The following is a 20,991-nucleotide window of genomic DNA, read 5'->3' as shown; positions in this document are numbered from 1 at the left end:
GCTTCTGTTTCATTGTTTTCGTGGCACAAGGAACTGAGCCCTGGGGTGCTCTACCCATGAGCTGCACTTCCCTAGCCCGTTTTAATTTTTATTTTGAAATATTCTAAATTACCTGCCTCAATGCACTGGCCTCAAACCTGCAATCTTCCTGTCTCTACCTAAACAGGTACTCCCAAGTGCTGGGAGTACAGGTGTGCGGCACCATGCCTGGCATCACACAGCTTCCAAAAGTACAGCCAGGGCCTGAGCCAGGGCCAGGTCTCCTACGGCTTCCCGAGCTGTGACCACGGCAAGTCCCCTCCCCTCCCCTCGCTAAACCTCCTCTCCTCCTGCACCCGCCTGCTACAGCCCCAGGTCCTGGCCCTGTGACTTGGTTCTCCCAGAGAGGTGAGGGGAATCTGGAAATGTCTGGGCAAGTTTCCTAGTCTCTAAAAGAGAGACACGGACACCCAGGCTAGATTTCCCCTCGGCATGATTATTTCTGAAAGCCACAGCTGGAATAGCTGCAGACCCACTGCAGTTTCAACAGAACCAAACTGACCACCAAGATGAGACCCTAAAAGTCAAAAGAGATGCAGCCTGGGCCAGGCATGGTGGCATACACTTCTATTCTCAGTACTTGGGAAGCTGAGAAAGGGTCACAAGTTTACAGCCAGCCTCACAACTTAATGAGATCCTGTTTCAAAATAAAAAATAAAATAGGGCTGGGGGTAGAGTTTAGCAGTTAGAACACCCCTGGGCTCATTCCCCAGTAACACACACACACACACACACACACACAAAAAAAAAAAAAAAAAAAAAAAAACTGCATCCCAGCCTTTGCTGCCTGCACTGCTGGTCTCTTACGACCTGAGCCACTGGGAGCGTCCTACCGTCCAGCGACACGAGTGCTGTCTGCTTTGAGCTGCTGTCTTCCATGTGCTGTGGGTCGCAGGGCCCTGAGCTTGTGCCCTGCCTGATGAGGACAGAGGTCCTGCTGAGCCCAGCACCCCATGCCAGTGCCTCCCACTCTGCGCCAGCCCTTATGGTCTGTCTTTCCCACGGTTTCTGTCTTTTGAGGTCAAGGCCCAGGCGTCTGGCTCACCTGGTTCTCCTGGTATCTAGGACAGGATCTGGTGCTAGTAAATTGCTTAATAAATATTTGCTGAATGAATAATTAAATAATGACTACATGAATGGAGGCTTCATCTCTTTGTAATCCCCTGGCCCTGGGCTACCCAGCAGTGGGCTCAGTACATACTGGCCTCCAGTCTTGGCCTGGCAGTCCCTAGACCCCAGGACGAGAGGCACAACATTGACAGCTGGGACCAGCCCTTGGCAAATGCCTGTGGGTGAAGTGGACCCTTATGAGACCTTAGGCCTGGCAGACACAAAGATCAGGGTCAAGGGGAGAAGCACTGTCCCGGGCTCAGGAGTCCCCGTCGGGCCCTCTGGGTCGGGGAGAGAGCTGGCCTGTCAGCCTAGGGACCCCCGTGTGCGGCTCTCCACAGGAGCTGCTCGGAGCCATGCTGGCCTGGCCCGGTGGCCACCACCGCAGGACAACGCCTCTGGCCTGGGATCCGGGGTGCCGCAATGTGTGTGACTAAGCAGTTCACAAATGCTTCCTGCCAGCCAGCCAGATGGCTTCAGGGCTGCCCTGAGCCTACTCCCTGCCAAGCTTCCAGCACTGGGCAGCCCGAGGGCAGACGAGAGCACCGGGCCCTAAGTGAAGTGGCAGCCTGCACTTCTGTGCCAGGCTCCTGCCACAAGAGGCGGCTGCACTTGTGCAGGGATCCCAGATTTCTGGGATGCACGAATCGACACTACTTCAGAACTTTGGGAGACTAGCACAGTACTGTCAACATCTTTTTTTTTTTTTTTTTTGGTGCTGGGGATTGAACCTGGCTGGCATTCCAGCAAAGAGCTATACCTCTATCCCTTTATGTTTTTGTATGTTTGTTTTTGGTGTTGAAGATCAAACCCAGGGGAATTCTACCTCTGAGTTTCACCCCCAATTCCTATTTAAATTATTATGAAACAAGGTCTCACTAAGGTGTTGAGGCTATCCTTGAACCTGTGACCCTCCTGTCTTACAAGCATGTGCCACCAGGCCCGGCTTATGTTTCTGTTTTTGAAACAGGGTCTTGCTAGGTTGCTGAGAGGCTTGCTGTACTGCTGAGGCCAGCCTCCAGCTGCAATCCTCCTATCTCAGCCACCCAGTACTAGGCTCACAGGCATGTGCCACCATGCCCAGCCTGCCAGTGTCTTATTCTGCCCTTTTCGACTTGGCGGCCATCCCTCTGCCACTGCCACTGATTCTTGGGCCCTCTGTTGGGTGACCATTCCAAGGCTCGGTGATCTTTTTGAAACATAAGGCCTGTCTGGGACTCTCGCCACTCAGGACGGATTTGGGGCCACTGCTCTGTGGTTCAGTCTAATGGGGAAGCATCTCCTTCCTCCTCTTCCTCCTCTGTTCCACATCGTCTTCTCTGCCTTTCCTGCCAGAGGTGGCAGAAGTCCGACTCTCCACCTAGCAGCCCTTGTTCTATCTGCCAGGTGCTTGTCTGACAAGCGATTCACGTCAACTCCATGTGCGCACGGTCTGTGTCTGCTTCACGCCTCACTACAGCTCCAGAACCTAATTAACCCAGGGCCTAGAACGCTGTAAGTACCCAACAGATATTTGTTGAATGAATAAAGAAGTCATAAATAGATTTTTCAGTGCTGAAAAAGTAGGAAGGACATATAGTAAAAATAAATAAAAAGAACTTAAAATAGAATGTGTTCCCCTTTGGAAACGCTCACTCAGGGTGAGTCAGGCATTGCCCCGGCCTGTCACAGCCTGGGGAAATCAGGTCCAAGAGTGGCTTCTGGGAAACACTGCCCAGCTCGGCCAACTGCAGTGTCGACGGTCAACACAGGAAAAGATATGAGAAGTGGGGACAGATTTTGATCCCTTTGGCCTTTTGCTATTAACGTGATTCATGGGCACAGCTGGAGCCGGAAGCGCAATCATTACACAACCTGCTCCCCGCTGGGAGCGCACAGGGGAAGCCCGTGCCCCAGCTCTGCAGCGCAGCGGCCTCTCCCTCCCATGCCCGTCCACTCACCTCCTGCCCTTGTGCACCCGGCTGAGGTCCACCGAGTCCCTGCTGAACACGTCAAACTCATCGTTCTGGAAGACGTTGTGTCGAGATGTGAGCAGGGGCGTGGGGTCTGGCCTCGCCTGTCTGGAGTACAGCACAGAAATCAGTCTGTGGGCCCGACAGCACCACCAGCGACACTCCCCGCGGTCTCTGTGCACCATGCACTTGCTTTGCTAGTTTACAGATTCCCAAAGTTTGAGACACCATCCCTAGCAGAGAAACACTGGACCAACACCGGAGCCTCAAGTAGCTGAGGCGGCTCGGGAACCATGGTCCCATGATCCTCCTGTCTCAGCCTCCCAAGCACCGGGATTACAAGCGTGCGCCACCACGCCCGGCTTCTCTGCTCTACTTTCAAAGCCCCAGCACTCAGTGAATGTGAGGCAGGGCTTCGGAGGCCCTCAACCTCTGCTTTGGTGCTGGGGACTGAACTGAGGCCCTCATGCCTGCCGAGCATGTGCTCTGAGCCACACCTGGCCCTCCTCAGACTCCTTGCGCCTCAGCGTCCTCATCTGGGAAATGGGGTCCAGAGAGGCTGAGAGACTTGTCCAAAAGCAGAGCTGCCTTCACTCATTCCTTCAGTAAACACCTTTCCACAGAAAACCCACCCATTGTCCTCAGCAGTGGCCCAACTGAGAAAGCGCAAGTATGAGGGAAGGTGGTAAGGCCGGGGCAGAGCAGGAGCGCAGGGTCTGAAGGGCTCAGCAGCTCTGACTTTAACTGGTCTTCCTGCAAGTGGAGCAGAGACCCCAGCGGTGTGCTAAGCACCCCACAGGGGTGGGGGCTGTTCCCCCCAAGAGGGCATTAGTTTAAACGCTGCAAATCCCAGCAGCCGGAAAGGGAGAGCAGGCCTGTTCTGAGCCGCGGGAAGGAATGGGAAGGAATGGTGGAGGCGGCGGGCCCGGGCTCTGCCCACCTGTCTTGGTGGCGGTCCAGCTGGCTGAGGGCGGGGGCCAGCCGCTCCTCCAGGACGTTGTTGATCACCTGCTCCGGGTCGTAGCCGTAGTGCTCCAGGCAGGCCAGGACGAAGCCCTCGCCCAGGTCTGGCAGCAGGTCCTTTACTTGGGAGATGAGCGAGTCCAGCTCCACGCCGTCCACGGCAGGGCCCGGGGCGGCCGCTGCTCCCAAGCACTGGGCCAAGCAAGAGCCAGAGGGAGGGAGGGAAGGAGGCTGAGCCCGGCGAAGGGGAGGCTGAGCCCAGCGAACGGCCTGGGCGTGGCTTTCGGGGCCTCGGGAGTCTCCCGGCTGGCTTCCCGCTTACCCAAGCGCCTCATCTCTCTGAGCCGCCATTTCCTCCGCTGTGAAGAGGGGGCCCTGCGACTCACAGGGGGGCTGTTTCTAGCTGTGTGGATTTGGGCAGGGCCCTTCCTCTATGAACCTCAGTTTCCTCCTTATTTACTGCATTTTTTTTTTTTTTGGTACTGGGGACTAAACCCTGGGGCATTCTACCTCTGAGCTACACTCCAGCTCCATTAATTAATTAATTTTCTTTTTTGGTACTAGAGATAGAACCAGAGACATTCTCCCATAGCCCTATTTTATTTTATTGTTTTTTGGTACTAGGGATTGAACCCAGGGTCATTCTACCTCTGGACTACACCTCCAGCCTCTTTTACTTTTTTATGTTGAAACAGGCTTTTGCTAAGTTGCGAAGGCTGGTCTCGAACCTGAGGTCCTCCTGTCTCAGCCTCCTGAGCACTGGGATCACAGGTGTGAACCATCACGCCTGGCCAGTTTCCTCCTCATAAAGTGAACGTGGTAATTATCCACCGTGTGGAGTTGTTCCAACTGGTTCACAGAAATGACGTGCACCAGCCACTGAGCACGTGCAGACAAGTGCGCCGTAAGGACTGCAGACTGTCCTACTAAGGACTGCAGACCGTCCTGCTGACCAAGGTCCTTCACCAACTCTCACAGGATGGCTGAGGTTCGAAGGAAAGAGCAGCCATGTTCTATCTTTTATTTTTTAATTAAAAAATTTTTTTGCAGTACTGGGAATTGAACCCAGGGACATTCTACCTCCAAGCTACACCCCCAGGCCTATTTTTTTATTCTTTATTTTGAAACAGGGCCTCACTTAGTAGCTGAAGCTGGTCATGAACCTGGGATCCTCCTGTCTCAGCCTCCCGAGTACTGGGACTACAAGCGTGCGCCACCACAACTGGCTTTAATTAGATTATTTCTAGTAAGGGAGATTCCCTTTATATACTACTCAGTGCAGCTTAATTCTGTTAATCTCTGAAAGGAAGCCGACAAATCAAAACAATAATAAGCCAGACGCAGTGGCCCACACTTGTAATCCCAGTACTTGGGAGGCTAAGATAGGAGGATCACATGTTCAAAGACAGCCTCAGCAAGTAGTGCGACTCTCAGCAACTTAGTGAGACCCTGTTTCAAAATAAAAATAAAAAGCCAGGCATAGTGGTACACGCTTGTAATCCGAGTACTTGAGAGGCTGAGACAGGAGGATCTGGGTTCGAGGCCAGCCTCAGCTACTTAGGCCTTCTGCAAGGCTGGGGATGCAACTCAGAGGTAGAATGCCCCTGGGTTCAACCTTCAGAACAATAAAAGAAAATAAAATAGAGCTAGGGGGTAGCTTGGAGGTAGAATGTCCCTATAATCCAACCCCAGTACAATAATAATAATAGTAGTAGTAGTAGTAGTAGTAGTAGTAGTAAAGGGCTGGCGGTGAGCTCAGAAGTACAGTGCATGTTTAGCATGCATAATGCCCTAGGTTCAATTCTCAGCACTGCAAAAATGAAAAATAAAGATCCTTCATGACTCAGAGAAGCCAAAGCTAGAAGAGGGTGGGAACATGTGGAGAAGACTCATCCTGAAGGCCCTGGGAGAACCTTGGTGTCTGGGGTCTCACAGGAAGAACCACTGGTTAACGGGCCAGAGGGCCAATGGGGCTCGGAGCGTTCCTGGAAGTGGGCACCACATCTGCCTCCACTTTGCTGATGGGGAAGCAAGGCTGATGGGAGTGGTGGGGCCAAGGCCACGCAAGGTCAGCAGCAGAAAAGGCCACACCTGAGGTGCCTGGAGTCCCTGCGGTCCATCCCTCCACTGGAGTCCCTGCGGCGGGCCTCCATCCCTCCACTGGAGTCCCTGTGGCGGGCCTCCATCCCTCCACTGGAGTCCCTGTGGCGGGCCTCCATCCCTCCACTGGAGTCCCTGTGGCGGGCCTCCATCCCTCCACTGGAGTCCCTGTGGCGGGCCTCCATCCCTCCACTGCGCTGCCCCAACATGCAGGGGAGAGTGCTGGGTCAGGGCCCTGCAGTACAGCCACAGGTCTGCCCATTAGCGAGGAAGCGCCAGACCCCAAATTTGTTCAGTGGCACCCCGCAGTCCACAGAGGGGCTGCCCAGGAGAGCAAGATGTGGGAGCAGGCGGCAAAAGAGCTTCACTTTTACCTGCTGGAGCAGGGGCTGGGGTAGGCACCACACACAGATAAAGCTCCATCCCTTCATCTTGTAGAGGGGAAACTGAGGCTCTTCCTGCCTAGTCTAGTAAGGCCTCAGTCTGCTGCCTCCAGGCCCCGCAGACCAGTAACTCCAGGCTGTCAATAGCAATAGCAACCTTTTCCCTAAGCACAGGAACAAAGGAGGTCCTACCCTTTCAGCAGGGCCACGAGAGCCCGAGAGCAAGTGGGCAGCGCCCCAGACACACACCTCCTCCTCTTCCTCCAAGTTCCCCAGATGTGACGGCGCTTGACTGTCTGGCTCTGCTGTCAGCATGACCCCATTAGAATCCCCATGGGGATCCTCAGCCAGCGACGGGGCTTTCCTTCTGTCCACACCTTCCCAGGCGCTCTCCACCGCCTGAATGATGTAAGCAGCCCGAGTCTCGTCCCTAGGAGGCCATGTTAAGGGCTCTTTCTCATTCGCAGCCCTCTCAGCCTCTCCAGCTTGAGACTATGCTATTTCTCAGTCTCTCCCAGCATCAGACCATGTGGCTCTTGCCAAGGACTTCTTGGGATGCTGTAGAGGGTGTCGTGGGCACCTGGGTTGCATGGGCACTGGGTCAGACCACAGCTGTGCTAGCCATGCACCCCAGCACCTGTCACTCAGTAGAGAGTAGCTGTGGGCAGGGCAGGACCAGGGCAGGACTAGGACTGTGTCCTAGGATAGCTCCTCCTTTGCACAGACCTCTAGGTGGACAGCCCAGGGCCAAGCTCACTGGGCTTCCTGTCCAGCCAGCTGAGGAGATTCTGCGGAGGCTGGGAGCCCACAGGTGTCCCTGAGGCAGGACTGAGCAACCTGCCCAGCCATGACAGTGGCCCATAGGCTTGCTCCTACCTACCACCTGGGCACTGCCAAGTGAGAGGCCCAAGAGTCACCCCAACACCCTCACTCCGCTTCTATTCAAACCCACCACCCCCCCTGGAACCTGCAGCAGCCTCTTCTCTGACCCCGGGCCTCCCGCGGCCCCCGGCCAGTGCAGTCCTCCTGCTTATCACGTCCTGCCCACAGCCTTGGCATCCCGCAGCGCCTACAGCACAGAGCCAAGCTTCTCAGCGAGGGTCGCCCAGGGCTGTGTAGTTCTGTGGCCCCCAGACCACCCGCCATGTGCCTGACGCCCTTCTGAGAAGCTAGTTTTCTGTCCTCCAACCTCCAGGAACACTTGTCGCCACCCTCAGCTCTCGGCCTGGTCATCTCCTGGTCCTTTGTGCTCAGCTGACATCACTTCCTTCAGACCCCCTCACCCTGACCTCTGCTGGTGAGTGCCATCTGAATTCCTCGTGCACAGCGCCCGCTAACTGCCGGTTTCCTGGTCCTCCCCTGCATGGTGAGGTAGGAGGGCGGGCCTAACCCAACTTGGTGGCCCAGGCCCAGATGCTCCAGAGTCACCCAGAGGAAGCAGGGCTGTATGTCCCTTGGCCTGAGCACTGGCACGACCGTCGAGGCTGGGGCCTGGGTGGGGCTCAAGGGCAGCTGGCTGGCCCGTGTGTCCTGGGCCGACCAGGTGGGAGCCCGGCAGGCCAGGCCGGCCCCAGAGGCTGTGGAAGGAGGATACAAGACCGACGAGGCCTGCTGCAGCAAGCTAACGTCTTCAGCCACAGGGAAGAGCGTGTCATAGTCCCGGAGGAACCTGGGGGCAGAGAGCAGGCAGGAGGCATAGGCTGGGTCACAGGGACTCCTGCCACAGGTCACTCCCTGGGTCTGCTACCCACCCAGCCAGCATCTGACGCCTAAGCGCGCTGAGCCAGGCGCAAGGCACTCTGGGTAAGGCGTCACGGGCCTGCCCCCTCGGGTCCCAGCTCCGCCGTGCTCACCTCTTCTCCTGCAGCAAGGAGCTGAAGATCTGAAGGAACTCTTCAATGAAGCCCTGAATGTTGTCACGGCTGGAACGGGACACCAGGGAAGATGAGCCCACGCGGTGCAGGATGGTCTGCAGGCCCTTCCAGGTCCCCTCCCCCCTGCAGGGCTCTGGCCAGCTGGAGGAAAGGGGTCCCCATCTCGGCCACTCCCCGAGCGAGCGCTGGGAACACGCCTGCGGCGCCAGGGAAGGGCTCTACGCGGTTACCTGCTCTCCAGGATGGGCAGGAGGCAGATCTGGTTCAGGATTATGTGAAAAACCTCCACGAGCTTCTTCTTCGAGTGGGAGAGCCTCTGCCACAGGTCACTGAGCAGCCTTGGGTGGCCAGAGGAAAAAAGAAACAGACTCAGGAGACAAAAAGGCATCGAGGGAACTCTTCCTAGGGCTGAGAAGGCCTCACGTCTGTGTCTGGGTGGTCAGCTGGCTCTAGGGACAGGCTCAGGACCAGTGGGGCGGTCACCACAGCTTGGAGCAAGCCCTGAGGGGAGGTCCACGCAGGGGCCACCATCCTACTGACTGCTGCTATTTAGGGGCATTGGGTTAATGGACTTAATTATCAAACTGAACTTTGGAACTAATCTCCTTTGTGCATTTAATACTTAACCTCTACTTGTCAAAATCTTTCTTCTGAGGTCCTCACACAAATTCCTAAGAGCACTTTTTTTTTTTTTTTAAAGTATTAGCCAGGCATGGTGGTGCACGCTTATAATTCCAGCATCTAGGAGGTGGAGACTGGAAGATTGCAGTTCCCAGACAGCCTCAGCTACTTAGTGAGGCCCTCTGCAACTCAAGTGAGACTCTGTTTCAAAAACAAAAGACTAAAAAATAGGGCTGTAGGTGTAGCTCAGAGGTAGAATGCTCCTGGGTTCCACCCCCAGTACCGCAAAAAAAAAAAAAAAAAAAAAAAAAAAAAAAAAGTATTGTCAGCTGGGCATGGTGGCACACGCTTGTAATCTCAGCATTTGGAAGGCTGAGACAGGAGGATCTCAGTTCATGAACAGCCTCAGTTACTTAGTAAGGCTCTTTGCAACTTAGTGAGACCTTGTTTCAAAATAAAGAATAAAAATTAGGGCTAGGGATATAGCTCAGAAGTAGAATGCCCCTGGGTTCCATCCCCAGTACCTCAAAAAACAAAAAGTATTAAACTGGTCAGGGTGGTGCACACCTGTAATCCCAGTACTTGGGAGGCTGAGACAGGAGAATCGCAGGTTTGAGGACAGCCTCAGCAAGTAGTGACTCTCATCAACTTATCGAGACCCGGTTTCAAAATTCAAAATCAAAATAAACCAGATGTGGTGGCCCACACCTATAATCCTGGTACTTGGGAGGCTGAGACAGGAGGGTCACAGGTTTGAGAATAGCCTCAGACATTTAGCAAAACCCTGTTTCCCACCCAAGGAAAAAGCTTTTGGTATAGCTCAGAGGTAGCATGCCCCTGGATTCACTCTCCCGTAACACACACACACACACACACACACACACACACACACACACACACACACAGAGTCTTAAGGGCTGGCGGTACTGCTCAGTTGTAGAGCACGTGCTTGGCCTGCACAATGCTCTGGGTTGGATTCCCAGTACAAAAAAAAAAAAAATCTTGGGAGTGAAGGAAATAAAAACCAAACTGAAGGCCAGGAAGCTGTGAGGTGGGATGCTGCCGGCGGAAGGCGCCCAGCAGCGGGGATGCTGCACCAGGGATGCTGTGGGGGGATGCTGCTGTGGGGGGATGCTGCTGCGGTGAGGATGCTGCTGCGGCGGGGATGCTGCCACGGCAGGGATGCTGCGGCGGGAGGCAGTGCCTGTGCTGGGGCCTCCCTTTCCCACTCTCTTTTAGTTCTGTCCCCGCCTCACCTGCTGTCTTCAAGCCTCCTCTTCTTAATTGCAGACTCCATTTCCGGAATTGCCACTTCATAAAAGGAAGCTAGTCTGTGGAGGCACAGGTGGGTAACACGCTGGATTAGTTTCTAAATACCACGTTTTCATTAGAAAACCAAAAGCCAACCCAGGGAGCGAAAGACCCACTTCTTGCTCCTAGGGCCATTTCCTTCTGGGACACCCTGGTACTTCCCAAGCCCAAGACTGGCCCGCTGGGCTGGTCCCACCGCCAGCCTCCTGGGAAGTGACTGTGGCCGCGTCCACTCTAGGAGAGCACCCAGAGGGCCGCCTGCTGAGGCTTGAGCGACATGTACAAGATTATCATTCCTTCTTGCTCAAAAGCCGGCAGCTTTATGTGCACCAAAATGAGCATTTACAATTTCTTATATTCTCTAAGGAATATAAAGAAAAAGCTCTACTTTGGGCATGATTTGGAATCTTTAAAAGTTGTTTTAAGCCACGTGTGGTGGTACATGCCTAAAATCCCAGTATTTAGGAGGCGGAGACAGGAGCATTACATGTCTGAGGCCAGCCTCAGTAATTTTGTGAGACCCTCAGCAGTTTAGCAAGACCCTGTTTCAAAAATAAAAAATAAAACAGGAGCCGGGCGTGGTGGGCACGCTCGTCATCCCAGCATCGGGAGGCCGAGACCTGGAGGATTGTAGTTCGCGGACAGCCTCAGCTACTTAGTGAGGCCCTCTGCAACTCGGTGAGACCCTGTTTCAAAACAAAGAATAAAGAATAGGGCTGGGGTGTAGCTCAGAGGTCGAATACCCCTGGGTCCCATCCCCGGACCCACAAAAAAAGAAAAAAAATAGGGCTAGGGTGTAGTTCAGAGGTAGAATGTCCCTGAGTTCAATCCCCAGTAAAACACACACACACACACACATACACACACACACACACACACACACACACCCTACATGGAAGGTATTTTAACATGAAAATGTCAACACAATATTTGTATTTGTTCAAAACAAGCTAAATGTGCTCACAGTTTACGTCAATCATACTGTCTACGCGGGTCTTATAAGTTAATCCAGTGAGCATGGTTTTTAATAACCCTTGTAAAATTAAAAATAACATATGTAACATGAGCCGGGCAGGTGCGTAGCCTGTAGTGCTAGCTACTCAAGGAGGATCGCTTGAGTCTAGGGCCAGCTTGCGAAACCGAGTGAGACCCCACGTTAGGGAAGGGGAGCAGGAGCCTTGCAGGGAGCGAAGGGCGGCAGGAGGGCGTCCTCAGCAGGCCAGTGGAGCACCCAAAGGTCCCGAGTGTGTCTGCGCCAGAGAGTGGAGCAGGCCACGGAGCAGGGGGTCAGGACAGCAGGACAGCAGAGCAGCAGGACGAGGAGCCGGGGACACCGAGAGGCGACTCTCGGCGGAAGGAGGTCACGAGGAGCTGTCGGCTCCGGCTTTTACTCTGCTGACGGTGGCAGCCACTGGGGCTTTTACCAAAGAAGCCACAGAAGCATCTTGCTGGGACGGAGGAGGGCAAGGAGGGGCAGGGAGGGAGGCCACTCTGTCCACTTGACACCACGAGCATCTTCCTTGTGCACAACAGAAACGGGCACAGGCGTGGGCCTCCCGGGCCAGCTTGAAGTTGCTGGCAGCTGCACACGGCCTGGCAGCGGGAGGCGCTGGCCCTCCTCAGTGGCCTCTGCTTGCCGCCTTTGCTGCGTCTCTCCCCGCCATCCTCGCAGCTGCTGGGAGCTGCCCACTCTGTGTCCCTCCCATCCGTCCGTCCTTTCTGCCACTGTCTCACCCATTCAATAAAACATTGATCTAGTGCTGGCACAAGCCAGAGAGGGCAGCTGGTGCTCCAGCCCCAAATCAGACCCCAGGGCTGGTCAGCCTCCCAGGGCGTGTCAGAATAGAATGTGGACCAGCAAGGGACGCCTCTAATCCTGGTACTTGGGAGACTGAGACCGGAGGATCTCAGATCGGAGGTCAGCCTCAGCTAGTTAGCAAGACCCAGAAAGATTATGTTTCAAAATAAAAAGGTCAATCCAGGCATGGTGGCCCACGCTTGTAATCCCAGTACTTGGGAGTCTGAGACAGGAAAATCACAGGTTGTAGTCAGCTTCAGCAACTTAGTGAAACTGTTTCTTTTTTGCAGTACTGGACATGGAACCCAGGGGCCTTCTACCTCTGAGCTACACTCCCAACCCTGTTTTTATTCTTTATTTTGAAAAGGGTCTCACTAAATTGCAGAGGGCCTCACTAAGGAGCTGAGGCTGCCCACGAACCACAACCCTCCAGTCTCAGCCTCCTGAATGCTGGGATTACAAGCATGTGCCACCACACCCAGCCCTAGTTTATTTTTTATTTTGAAATAGGGTCTCACTAAGTTGCTAAAGGCCTCGATAAGTTGTTGAGGCTGGCCTTGAACATTCCAAGTACTAGGATTATGTGTGTGTACCACCACGGGGTCTCATTAAATTGCTGAGGGCCTCATTAATTTGCTAAGGTTGTCCTCAAGACTGTGATCCTCCTATCTCAAGCATGAACCACCATGCCCAGCAAGAGGTATCTCATGATAATAAAAGAGGCATGTGGTGGTAGAAATTTGGAAACTATAGAAAAGTAGAAAATTAAAATCTCGAGAAGCCGGGCGTGGTAGCGCACGCTTGTAATCCCTGCGCTTGGGAGGCTGAGACAGGAGGATCGCACAGGTTTGAAGCCAGCCTCAGCTACTTAGTGAGGCTCTCAGCAACTTAGTGAGACCCTGTTTCCAAATAAAGTATAAAATAGGTCTGGGAGTATAGTCCAAAGGTAGAAAGCCCCTGGGTTCCACCCCCAGTACCACCAAAAAAAAAAAAAAATTACAAGAGATTGTATTATTCTTAGAATTTTGCGCCCTGTGTGTTTGCACTCCCCAGAGCATTTTATTTCATTACGGTGTCTCCTCACATGGATCACGGATGGCTCTGAGGGTCTTTGGAGATGGGGGTAAGTTCTGGAGAGGGGGCTTCTTGCAAGGGACTGCAAAGAAGGGAAAGAGCCCCATCCAACTTTCAGCTGGGGTGGGGAGGAAGCATGTTGACTGAAAGTGACCCTGCCTTTTTTTTTTGGTGGTGGTACTGGGGGTGGAACCCAGAGGCTTTCTACCTCCAGGCTATACTCCCAGACCTATTTTATACTTTTTTGGAAACAGGGTCTCACTAAGTTGTTGATAGCATCACTTAGTAGCTGAGGCTGGCTTGAACCTGTGCGATCCTCCTGTCACAGTGCGTTACCACGCCCAGCGTAACCCTGCCTTTTTTTTTTTTTTTTCTTTTGTGGTACTGGGGATGTAACCCTTCTATCTCCAGGCTACACTCCCAGACCTATTTAATATTTTTTATTTGGAAACAGGGTCTCTTAAGCCAGCGAGGCTGGCTTCGAACCTGTGCAATCCTCCCGTCTCCGCCTCCCAAGCGCCACCACGCCCGGCTGTGATCCTGCCTTTGATGCCCAAATAATCTGTAGCTGGCCCAGCCTGTGCCAGCTGTGGCAGAGAACAGGAATTCACGCTGGCACATGCAGCCACTCCAGCCCATGGCTCTCTGGAAGGGTGTGTCACTTGGGCGGCACTTTCTATGCATGTTACTACTAGGGGTGAACTACCTCCAAACTACACCCCGGGTGTGTGTGTGTGTGTGTGTGTGTGTGTGTGTGTGTGTGTGTGTTTATGGAAGACTGAAACCCAGAGGCATTCTACCTCCAAGCAACATCCCAGCCCGTTTTTTTTTTTACTTCCTATTTTGAAATAGTCTTCTAGGTTGCTAAAAGTGTTGACACATAGCTGAGATTGGTCTTAAACCCGTGATCCTCCTTTTTCAGCCTCCCAAGTACTGAGATTATAGACATGGACTATACCACACTCAGCCAAACCCAACTACCCCCAGCCTTTAAAAAAATAAAATAAAATAAAATAAAATAATGTCGCCCCAGGCATGATGGCGTACCCGTGTAATCGAGGATAGTGGTTCACAGATAGCCTCAGCTACTTAGTGAGGCCCTTTGCAACTCAGTGGGACCCTGTTTCAAAGTTAAAAGACTAAACCAGGCGTGGTGGCGCACGCTTGTAATCCCTGCGCTTGGGAGGCGGAGACAGGAGGATCATGCAGGTTCGAAGCCAGCCTCAGCTGGCTTAAGAGACCCTGTTTCCAAATAAAACATAAAATAGGTCTGGGAGTGTAGCCCAGAGGTAGAAGGCCTCTGGGCTTCCATCCCCAGTACCAAAAAAAAAAAAAAAATAATAAGTTCTTGCTAGATAAATTACTGCATACTGGCCTTAAAACTGTGATCCTTCTGTCACAGCTGCCCAGATAATGAAATGAGAGCGACACCACACCAGCTTTGCTCCGCCCTCTTCCAACCTTCCCTTCCTCTCACATCTACTCAGTGTGTCCCAGTGTGTCCCTTTGTCCCTTTGCCCCGTGGTTTTATAAATGAACACATTCCCGTAGTTCCAAACTCAAAAAGTAACTGGGCAGGGTGGCACATGCTTGTAATCTCAGCCTTCAGAGGCTGAAACAGGAGAACTGCGGATCACGGACAGCCTCAGCTACTGAGTGAGGCCCTTTGAAACTCAGACCATGTTTCAAAATAAAAAATAAAAAAACAGCCAGGCGTGGTGGCGCACGCTTGTAATCCCCGTGCTTGGGAGGCGGAGACAGGAGGATCGCGATGGTTCGTAGCCAGCCTCGCTGGCTTAGGAGACCCTGTTTCCACATAAAAAAGTTAAAAAATAGGTCTGGGAGTGTAGCCCGTGGGAGTGTAGCCCGGAGGTAGAAGGGCTTCCAGGAACCCCAGTGCCACCAAAATATAAAAAAAAAAAAAAAAAAAAAAAAAATAGGGCTGAGGGTGTAGCTCGGAGGTAGAATGCCCTTGGGTTCCATGCCCAGCACTGCAAAATAAATAAATAAATAATAGGGGCTGGGGGTGAATCTTGGAGGTAGAATACCCCTGGGCTCCATCCCCAGTACTGCAAAACAGAAAACAATGAAAAAACAAACAAAACAAACCTCAAAAAATATAAAATATAAAGTGAAGTCTCCCTTCTCCAATTATGTTCCTCACAACCACTGTCATTAGTTTATCTTTGTGGAATTTTCCAAAGATCTGTATATATTTATGCATAAATAATAAAGTATACACATGATATATTCCCCTGCCTTTTTTTCTTTCTACAGGGCTGGGGTTGGAACCCAGGGTCTGGAACATACTAAAAAAGTGCTTTACCATTGAACCACACCCCTTGCTCTCGCTCCACTTTTTAAAAATGAAACACTGGCATATCATGAGTGCTATACATACTGTCTGCATTTTACTTTTGTTTGTTTGTTTGTTTGTTTGTTTGGTACTGGGGATGGAACCCAGGGACATTCTAATTCCAAGTTATACCCCGGCCCTATTTTCTTTTTTTCTTGGTGGTACTGGGGTTCCTGGAAACCCTCCCACCTCCGGGCTACACTCCCAGACACCTATTTTTTATGTTTTTATTTGGAAACAGGGTCTCTTAAGCCAGCGAGGCTGGCTTCGAACCTGCGTGATCCTCCTGTCTCCGCCTCCCAAGCGTGGGGATTACAAGTGTGCGCCACCATACCCGGCCCAGGCCCTGTTTTTTATTCTTTATTTTGGAAACAGGGTCTCACTGAGTGGAAAAGGGCCTAAGTAGCTGAGGCTGTCTGCAAACCGTGATCCTCCTGTCTCAGCCTCCCAAACGCTGGGTTACAAGCGTGCCCACCACGCCCGGCTTGCACTTTACTTTTTCACTTGATGGCAGTGCCACAGTTGTGTGTGTCGAACATCCTCTTCCTTTGGTATGGCTGAGTAGAATTCCACTGTACTGCCAGGCACAGAGGTGCACGCTTGCAATCCCAGTACTTAGAAGGCTGAGACAGGAGGATTGCAGGTTCACAGCCAGCCTCAGCTACTTAGTAAGGCCCTCCACAACTTAGTGAGATCCTGTTTCAAAATTAAAAATTTAAAATAGGGCTGGGGTGTAGCTCAAAAGTACAATGCTCCTGGGTAAACCAGTAGTGCAAAACAAAAACAAAAGCCGGGCGTGGTGGCGCACACTTGTAATCCCAGCATTTGGGAGGCAGAGACAGGAGGATCGCAGTTCGCAGACAGCTCAGCTACTTAGTGAGGCCCTCTGCAACTCAGTGAGACCCTGTTTCCAAATAGAGAATAAAAAATAGGGCTTGGAGTATAGCTCAGAAATAGAATGCTCCCGGGTTCCATCCCCAGTACCACCAAAAAACAAAGAAAAAAATAAAACAAAGACAAAAAAAAAAAAAAAAAAAACAATCATGGATTACCAGACCCTATAGATGAGTCTTTAGTAGGATTTTTAAATTGTTTGCTATAACAACAACAACAAAAACTTCTTCCCAGAATAACTTAGCACTCAGATCGGATACACTACACCTTCATGAGTGTATCCGAGCAATAATAATTCCTAGAAGGAGAAGTGCGGGGGCAGATGGTATGTGCATCTTTAATTCTCACAGCTCTTGCCAAATTGCCCTCCAGAGGAGATGTTCCAATTCACCCTCCTGCCGGCAGTCCAGCACTGTATCCTGGCAACGGCTGAACCAGCTGGGGCCAAACTGCCCTCTGTTCTCTTCTGGAGCCATGCCTGGCGAGGCCTGCCCCTTTTGGCTTAGTTACCCTCTGCTACGTATGGTACCACAGTAAGATAGATGTTGCTGGAATCTGGCCAATGGACAGACAAGTGATTACAGAGTACCGGCTACAAACCCAGCACTGGGTTAGGCACTGAAGCTGGGGTCTGGTTCTGGAAGGTAGCTGCCCTTTTTTTGTAGCGGTACTGAGGATGGATCCCAGAGGCATTCTACCTCCAAGTGATACTTCCAGCCCTGTGTTTTTTGAATTTATTCTTTATTTTGAAACAGGGTCTCATTGAGTTGCAAAGGGCCTCACTGAGTAGCTGAGGCTGTCTGCGAACTGCGATCCTCCGGTCTCAGCCTCCCAAGTACTGGGATGACAAGCGTGTGGCACCATGCCCGCTGGCAGCTGTATTTCTAACTGGCTGGGCAGCATATTTCCTGCACAGCGCATCTGGGTCCAGGAAGAAGAAATCCCACTGGGGAGTACTACCAGGAAGCACATGCAGGAAAGGCCTGGAACGTGGCAAGGGCGGGAGGAGGAGGCCACCAGCACTGACCTGAGGGGAAGCGGGGGCTGTGAGAGCACGCTCCGCTCTGGGGGTCTGAGGCTGCGGCTGCGGCGGGGAGTGTCAGTGTGAGTGGCGAGGCTGGCTGAGCTGGGCCAGGTGTGGGCGCACCCCACACAGGAGCTGCAGCAGGGAGGAGCTGCTGGTAGTTGTTTTCTACATTTTCCTGTTTTAGGGATTGAACCCAGGGGTATTCCACCTCCCGGCTACAGCCTCAGCCCTATTTTTTTATTCTTTTTTTTGAAACAGGGTCTCACTAAGTTGCAGAGGACCTCACTGAGTAGCTGAGGCTGGCCAAGAATCTGCGATCCTCCTGTCTCAGCCTCCCAAGTCCCGGGATTACAAGCGTGTGCCACCACACCTGGCTTCTTTCTTTATTAATAATTATTATAATTATGTTTTGTTTGTGTGTGTACTGGGGATTGGACCCAGGGACATTCTACCTCTGAGCTCTACTCCCAGCCCTATTTTATTCTTTTACTTTCAAACAGGCCCAGGATTTGGGAGGCTGAGACCGGAGGATCATGGTCTGCGGACAGCCTCAGCTATTTAGTGAGGCCCTCTGCAACTTGGTGAGACCCTGTTTCAAAAAAAAAAAAAAAAAGACTAGGGCTATGTGTGGTGGTGCATGCTTGTAATCCCTGCGCTTGGGAGGCTGAGACAGGAGGATCGCACAGCTTCGAAGCCAGACTCAGCTACTTAGTGAGGCTCTCAGCAACTTAGTGAGACCCTGTTTCCAAATAAAGTATAAAATAGGTCTGGGAATATAGCCTGGAGATAGAAAAGTCCCTGGGTTCCACCCCCAGTACCACACACACAAAAGTAAAATAAATAAATTAAATAAATAAAATGAAAAATTAAAAAAGATTAAAAAATAGGGCTAGGGGTGTAGCTTGGAGATACAATGCCCCCGAGTTCCATCCCCAGTAACGCAAAAACAATTAAACAGAAAAACTGCAACAGGGCCTCACTAAATTGCTGAGGCTAGCCATAAACCTTTGATCCTCCTGTCTCAGCCTCCCAAGTACTGGGATTACAAGTGTGCGCCACCATACCCGGCTTAAAATTATGTTTATTTGAAAATAATATTACATGTTCAATTCTTTAGGTATGTTCTTTTGAGATGCTGCCCGGGCTGGCCTGGGACTCCTGGGCTCAGCCATTCTGCGGCCTCAGCCTCCCGAGCGAGCAGCTGACGGGCCTGTGTCTCCCTGGGCTTCCTGTTCTTCTTTTTCTTCATCATAACCCCATCATCATTTTACTATTATTATTATTGTTGTTATTTTGGTACTGGGGCTTGAACCCAGGGGCATTCTACCTCTAAACTACACTTCCAGCCTTTTATTCTTTTATTTTGAAATGGAGTCTCGCTAAGTTGCGGAGGCTGGCCTTGAAGCTGCAGCCCTCCTGCCTCAGCCTCCCAAGTGTCAGGCTGCCAGGCGGCCGGCAGGGGCTGCGCTGGCTGTGCGCATCCCCCCGTGGGCAGGCTGCTTCCTGTGGACTGTCACTCCCTGCACCTGCCCGTGACTCGGGCTGTGAAGCAAACCAAGCCAACTGAAACCGGCCTCTTCTTGTTTTTTCCCCCTCCCTTGTCCAAACCTGGCAGTGCTTCTAAATCATGGGCTCCTCAGAAGTCGGAGCCTCATCTGTCTCCTCACTGCGGTATCCCGGGCCGGAGAGGGGCCACCAGAGTCCAGGGACCTAGTCCCTGTGCGCTGAATGAGTACATGGGCCAGAGCCTCTACTTCAACAGCCAGAACTTCTACCCTACCTGTAACAGAAGTCGTGTTTCTGGAAGGTCTGGCAAGCCAAAGGGAAGATATCCAGAAAGGCCCAAAGCGTAGTGCAGGTATCACAAAGGTAGAGAATAATATCCTTTAATTCCTGTCACCAAAAGAAAACAGCGCATTATTCTCCTCTGCACCACAAACAGCTCTACAGAGGGTCTGACACAGCTAGCAAAGTCACGGTTCCCAGCAGAAAGGGGGCTTCCTGGGGGGCAAGAGAAGAGCGGAGGTCCTGTCGCACCTCCAGGAGCACCGCGTGGGCGTGGGCGGCCGCCTACTGTCCCCACGCCTCAGGCCTGCGGCTCCTGCGAGCTCACTGCCGGCCCTGCTAGAGTTGTTTCCAGATCTAAGGGGATGCGGTCCTCTGTGCTGAAGGAAAACCAGCCCTCCAATCTGAACACGACAGCCCTGTTCCCAGAGAGGAGGCACAGCCCAGGGAGGACGAGAGTGTGAAGGCCAGCTTTGCTTCCATTCTCGAGAGGGCTCCCAGGACACAGGGCGCTCTGCTCTCCTCTGAAGGGCAGGCTGGGTGGCTGCCAGGACCTCTACCTCACAGCTAAGGACGCTGAGGTGCGGAGGGGGAAAGGACTCGCCCTGACACTTGTCCCCGCTCTCTCTCCAGCAGTCGGCGAGCACCAGGAGAGCCACTCTTGGCTGCCTCGTCCAGCACAGCACCTGACACGTGCCCAGGCCCCTTAAATGTCTGCCTTCCGCCCGCCGCCTCACTAGACTGTTCTGCAAGGGCAGGTGCTATGACTGCTTCAGCTGACTGCTTCTCCCCCGGGGCCCTGCACAGCGCCTGGCCCCACTGGGCTCCTCCCCGGAAGCCCACTGAATAAACAGCCAGCTCAAGGAGTGAGCGGCCTCCGTGAGGACTAGACCCCTGCACTCTGAGTTCTAGCTCCCTGTTGCCGCCAGAGAGAAACTCAACCTGCTGAAGACGCTCTTAACCTGTGTGATGAGAACAAACAGCTGCTGGCTGAGCCAGAGAAAGGGAAAGAAGCCACTGGGCCCTCCAGCATGGCAGTCTTGCCCGCTCTGGCTGCAGGGACCCAGCAGGAGAGGGCTGGGCTGGAGGGCAATCTCACCAGGAGCGGCATGTCGCTGGGGGTCAGGCGGCTCCTCTCCTCCAGCTTCTGGGGCGTGGCGCTGGCCCCGTCCCTTTGCAAACCACAGTGCTGGAGGATATTGCTGAAGACCTGTGGAAGGCAAGAAGGGACTCCCTCCATCCTGCTGCACCGGCACCTAAGACCCCTCGCCTCACCGCAGGGATAGGGGCCCCCAAGCTGCCTTGGAATCTCGGGAATATGTTCCCGGGACACCAACCGAGACAATGACCTTCCCAGAGAGACTGTAAAATGGGGACGATGAAAGCATCCTTCTTACAAGGTCGGTGGGGGAGATGACAGACAGAACACATGCCGGCACATGCCTGTAATCCCAGTGCTTGGAAGGCCGAGACAGGAGGATCGCAGGTTCAAGGACAGCCTCAGCAAGTTAACGAGACCCTCTGCGACTCAGTGAGAGCCTGTTTTGAAAACAAAAAGTACAAAAGGCTTGGGGGGTATAGTTTAGATGCAGGACATTCCTGGGTTCAATCCTCATTGCCAAACACAAACAAAACAACAATATAAAACCACATGGGCCTGGGATGTGGCCCAGTGCTGGTCCAGCATGAGCGAGGCCCTGAGTT

At 52.7% G+C, this 20,991-nt stretch overlaps 1 protein-coding gene across 8 annotated transcripts in view; it reads right to left on the bottom strand.

Annotated features, from left to right (window-relative positions):
• The window catches only part of ASCC2 (activating signal cointegrator 1 complex subunit 2), a gene marked incomplete at its 5' end in the record, with an annotated part of 50,534 nt that overhangs the window by 14,255 nt on the left and 15,288 nt on the right, over window positions 1–20,991 (bottom strand). For 7 of the 8 annotated variants that reach the window (XM_080717868.1, XM_080717869.1, XM_080717870.1 and 4 more), the window contains 9 exons: window positions 3,090–3,209; window positions 4,042–4,256; window positions 6,797–6,977; window positions 8,142–8,216; window positions 8,401–8,469; window positions 8,652–8,759; window positions 10,299–10,373; window positions 19,283–19,395; window positions 20,387–20,497. In XM_080717868.1, the coding sequence (XP_080573994.1) occupies window positions 3,090–3,209; window positions 4,042–4,256; window positions 6,797–6,977; window positions 8,142–8,216; window positions 8,401–8,469; window positions 8,652–8,759; window positions 10,299–10,373; window positions 19,283–19,395; window positions 20,387–20,497 (1,067 nt within the window). The remainder of the gene's footprint in view (window positions 1–3,089; window positions 3,210–4,041; window positions 4,257–6,796; window positions 6,978–8,141; window positions 8,217–8,400; window positions 8,470–8,651; window positions 8,760–10,298; window positions 10,374–19,282; window positions 19,396–20,386; window positions 20,498–20,991) is intronic. The other variant, XM_080717875.1, reaches the window with a different exon arrangement.

Source organism: Muscardinus avellanarius (genome assembly GCF_963383645.1).
Source record: "Muscardinus avellanarius genome assembly, chromosome: 21".
Classification (NCBI taxonomy): domain Eukaryota; kingdom Metazoa; phylum Chordata; class Mammalia; order Rodentia; family Gliridae; genus Muscardinus; species Muscardinus avellanarius.
The sequence above is the reverse complement of the archived record's forward strand: the minus strand, read 5'-3'. Positions and strand labels throughout refer to the sequence as shown.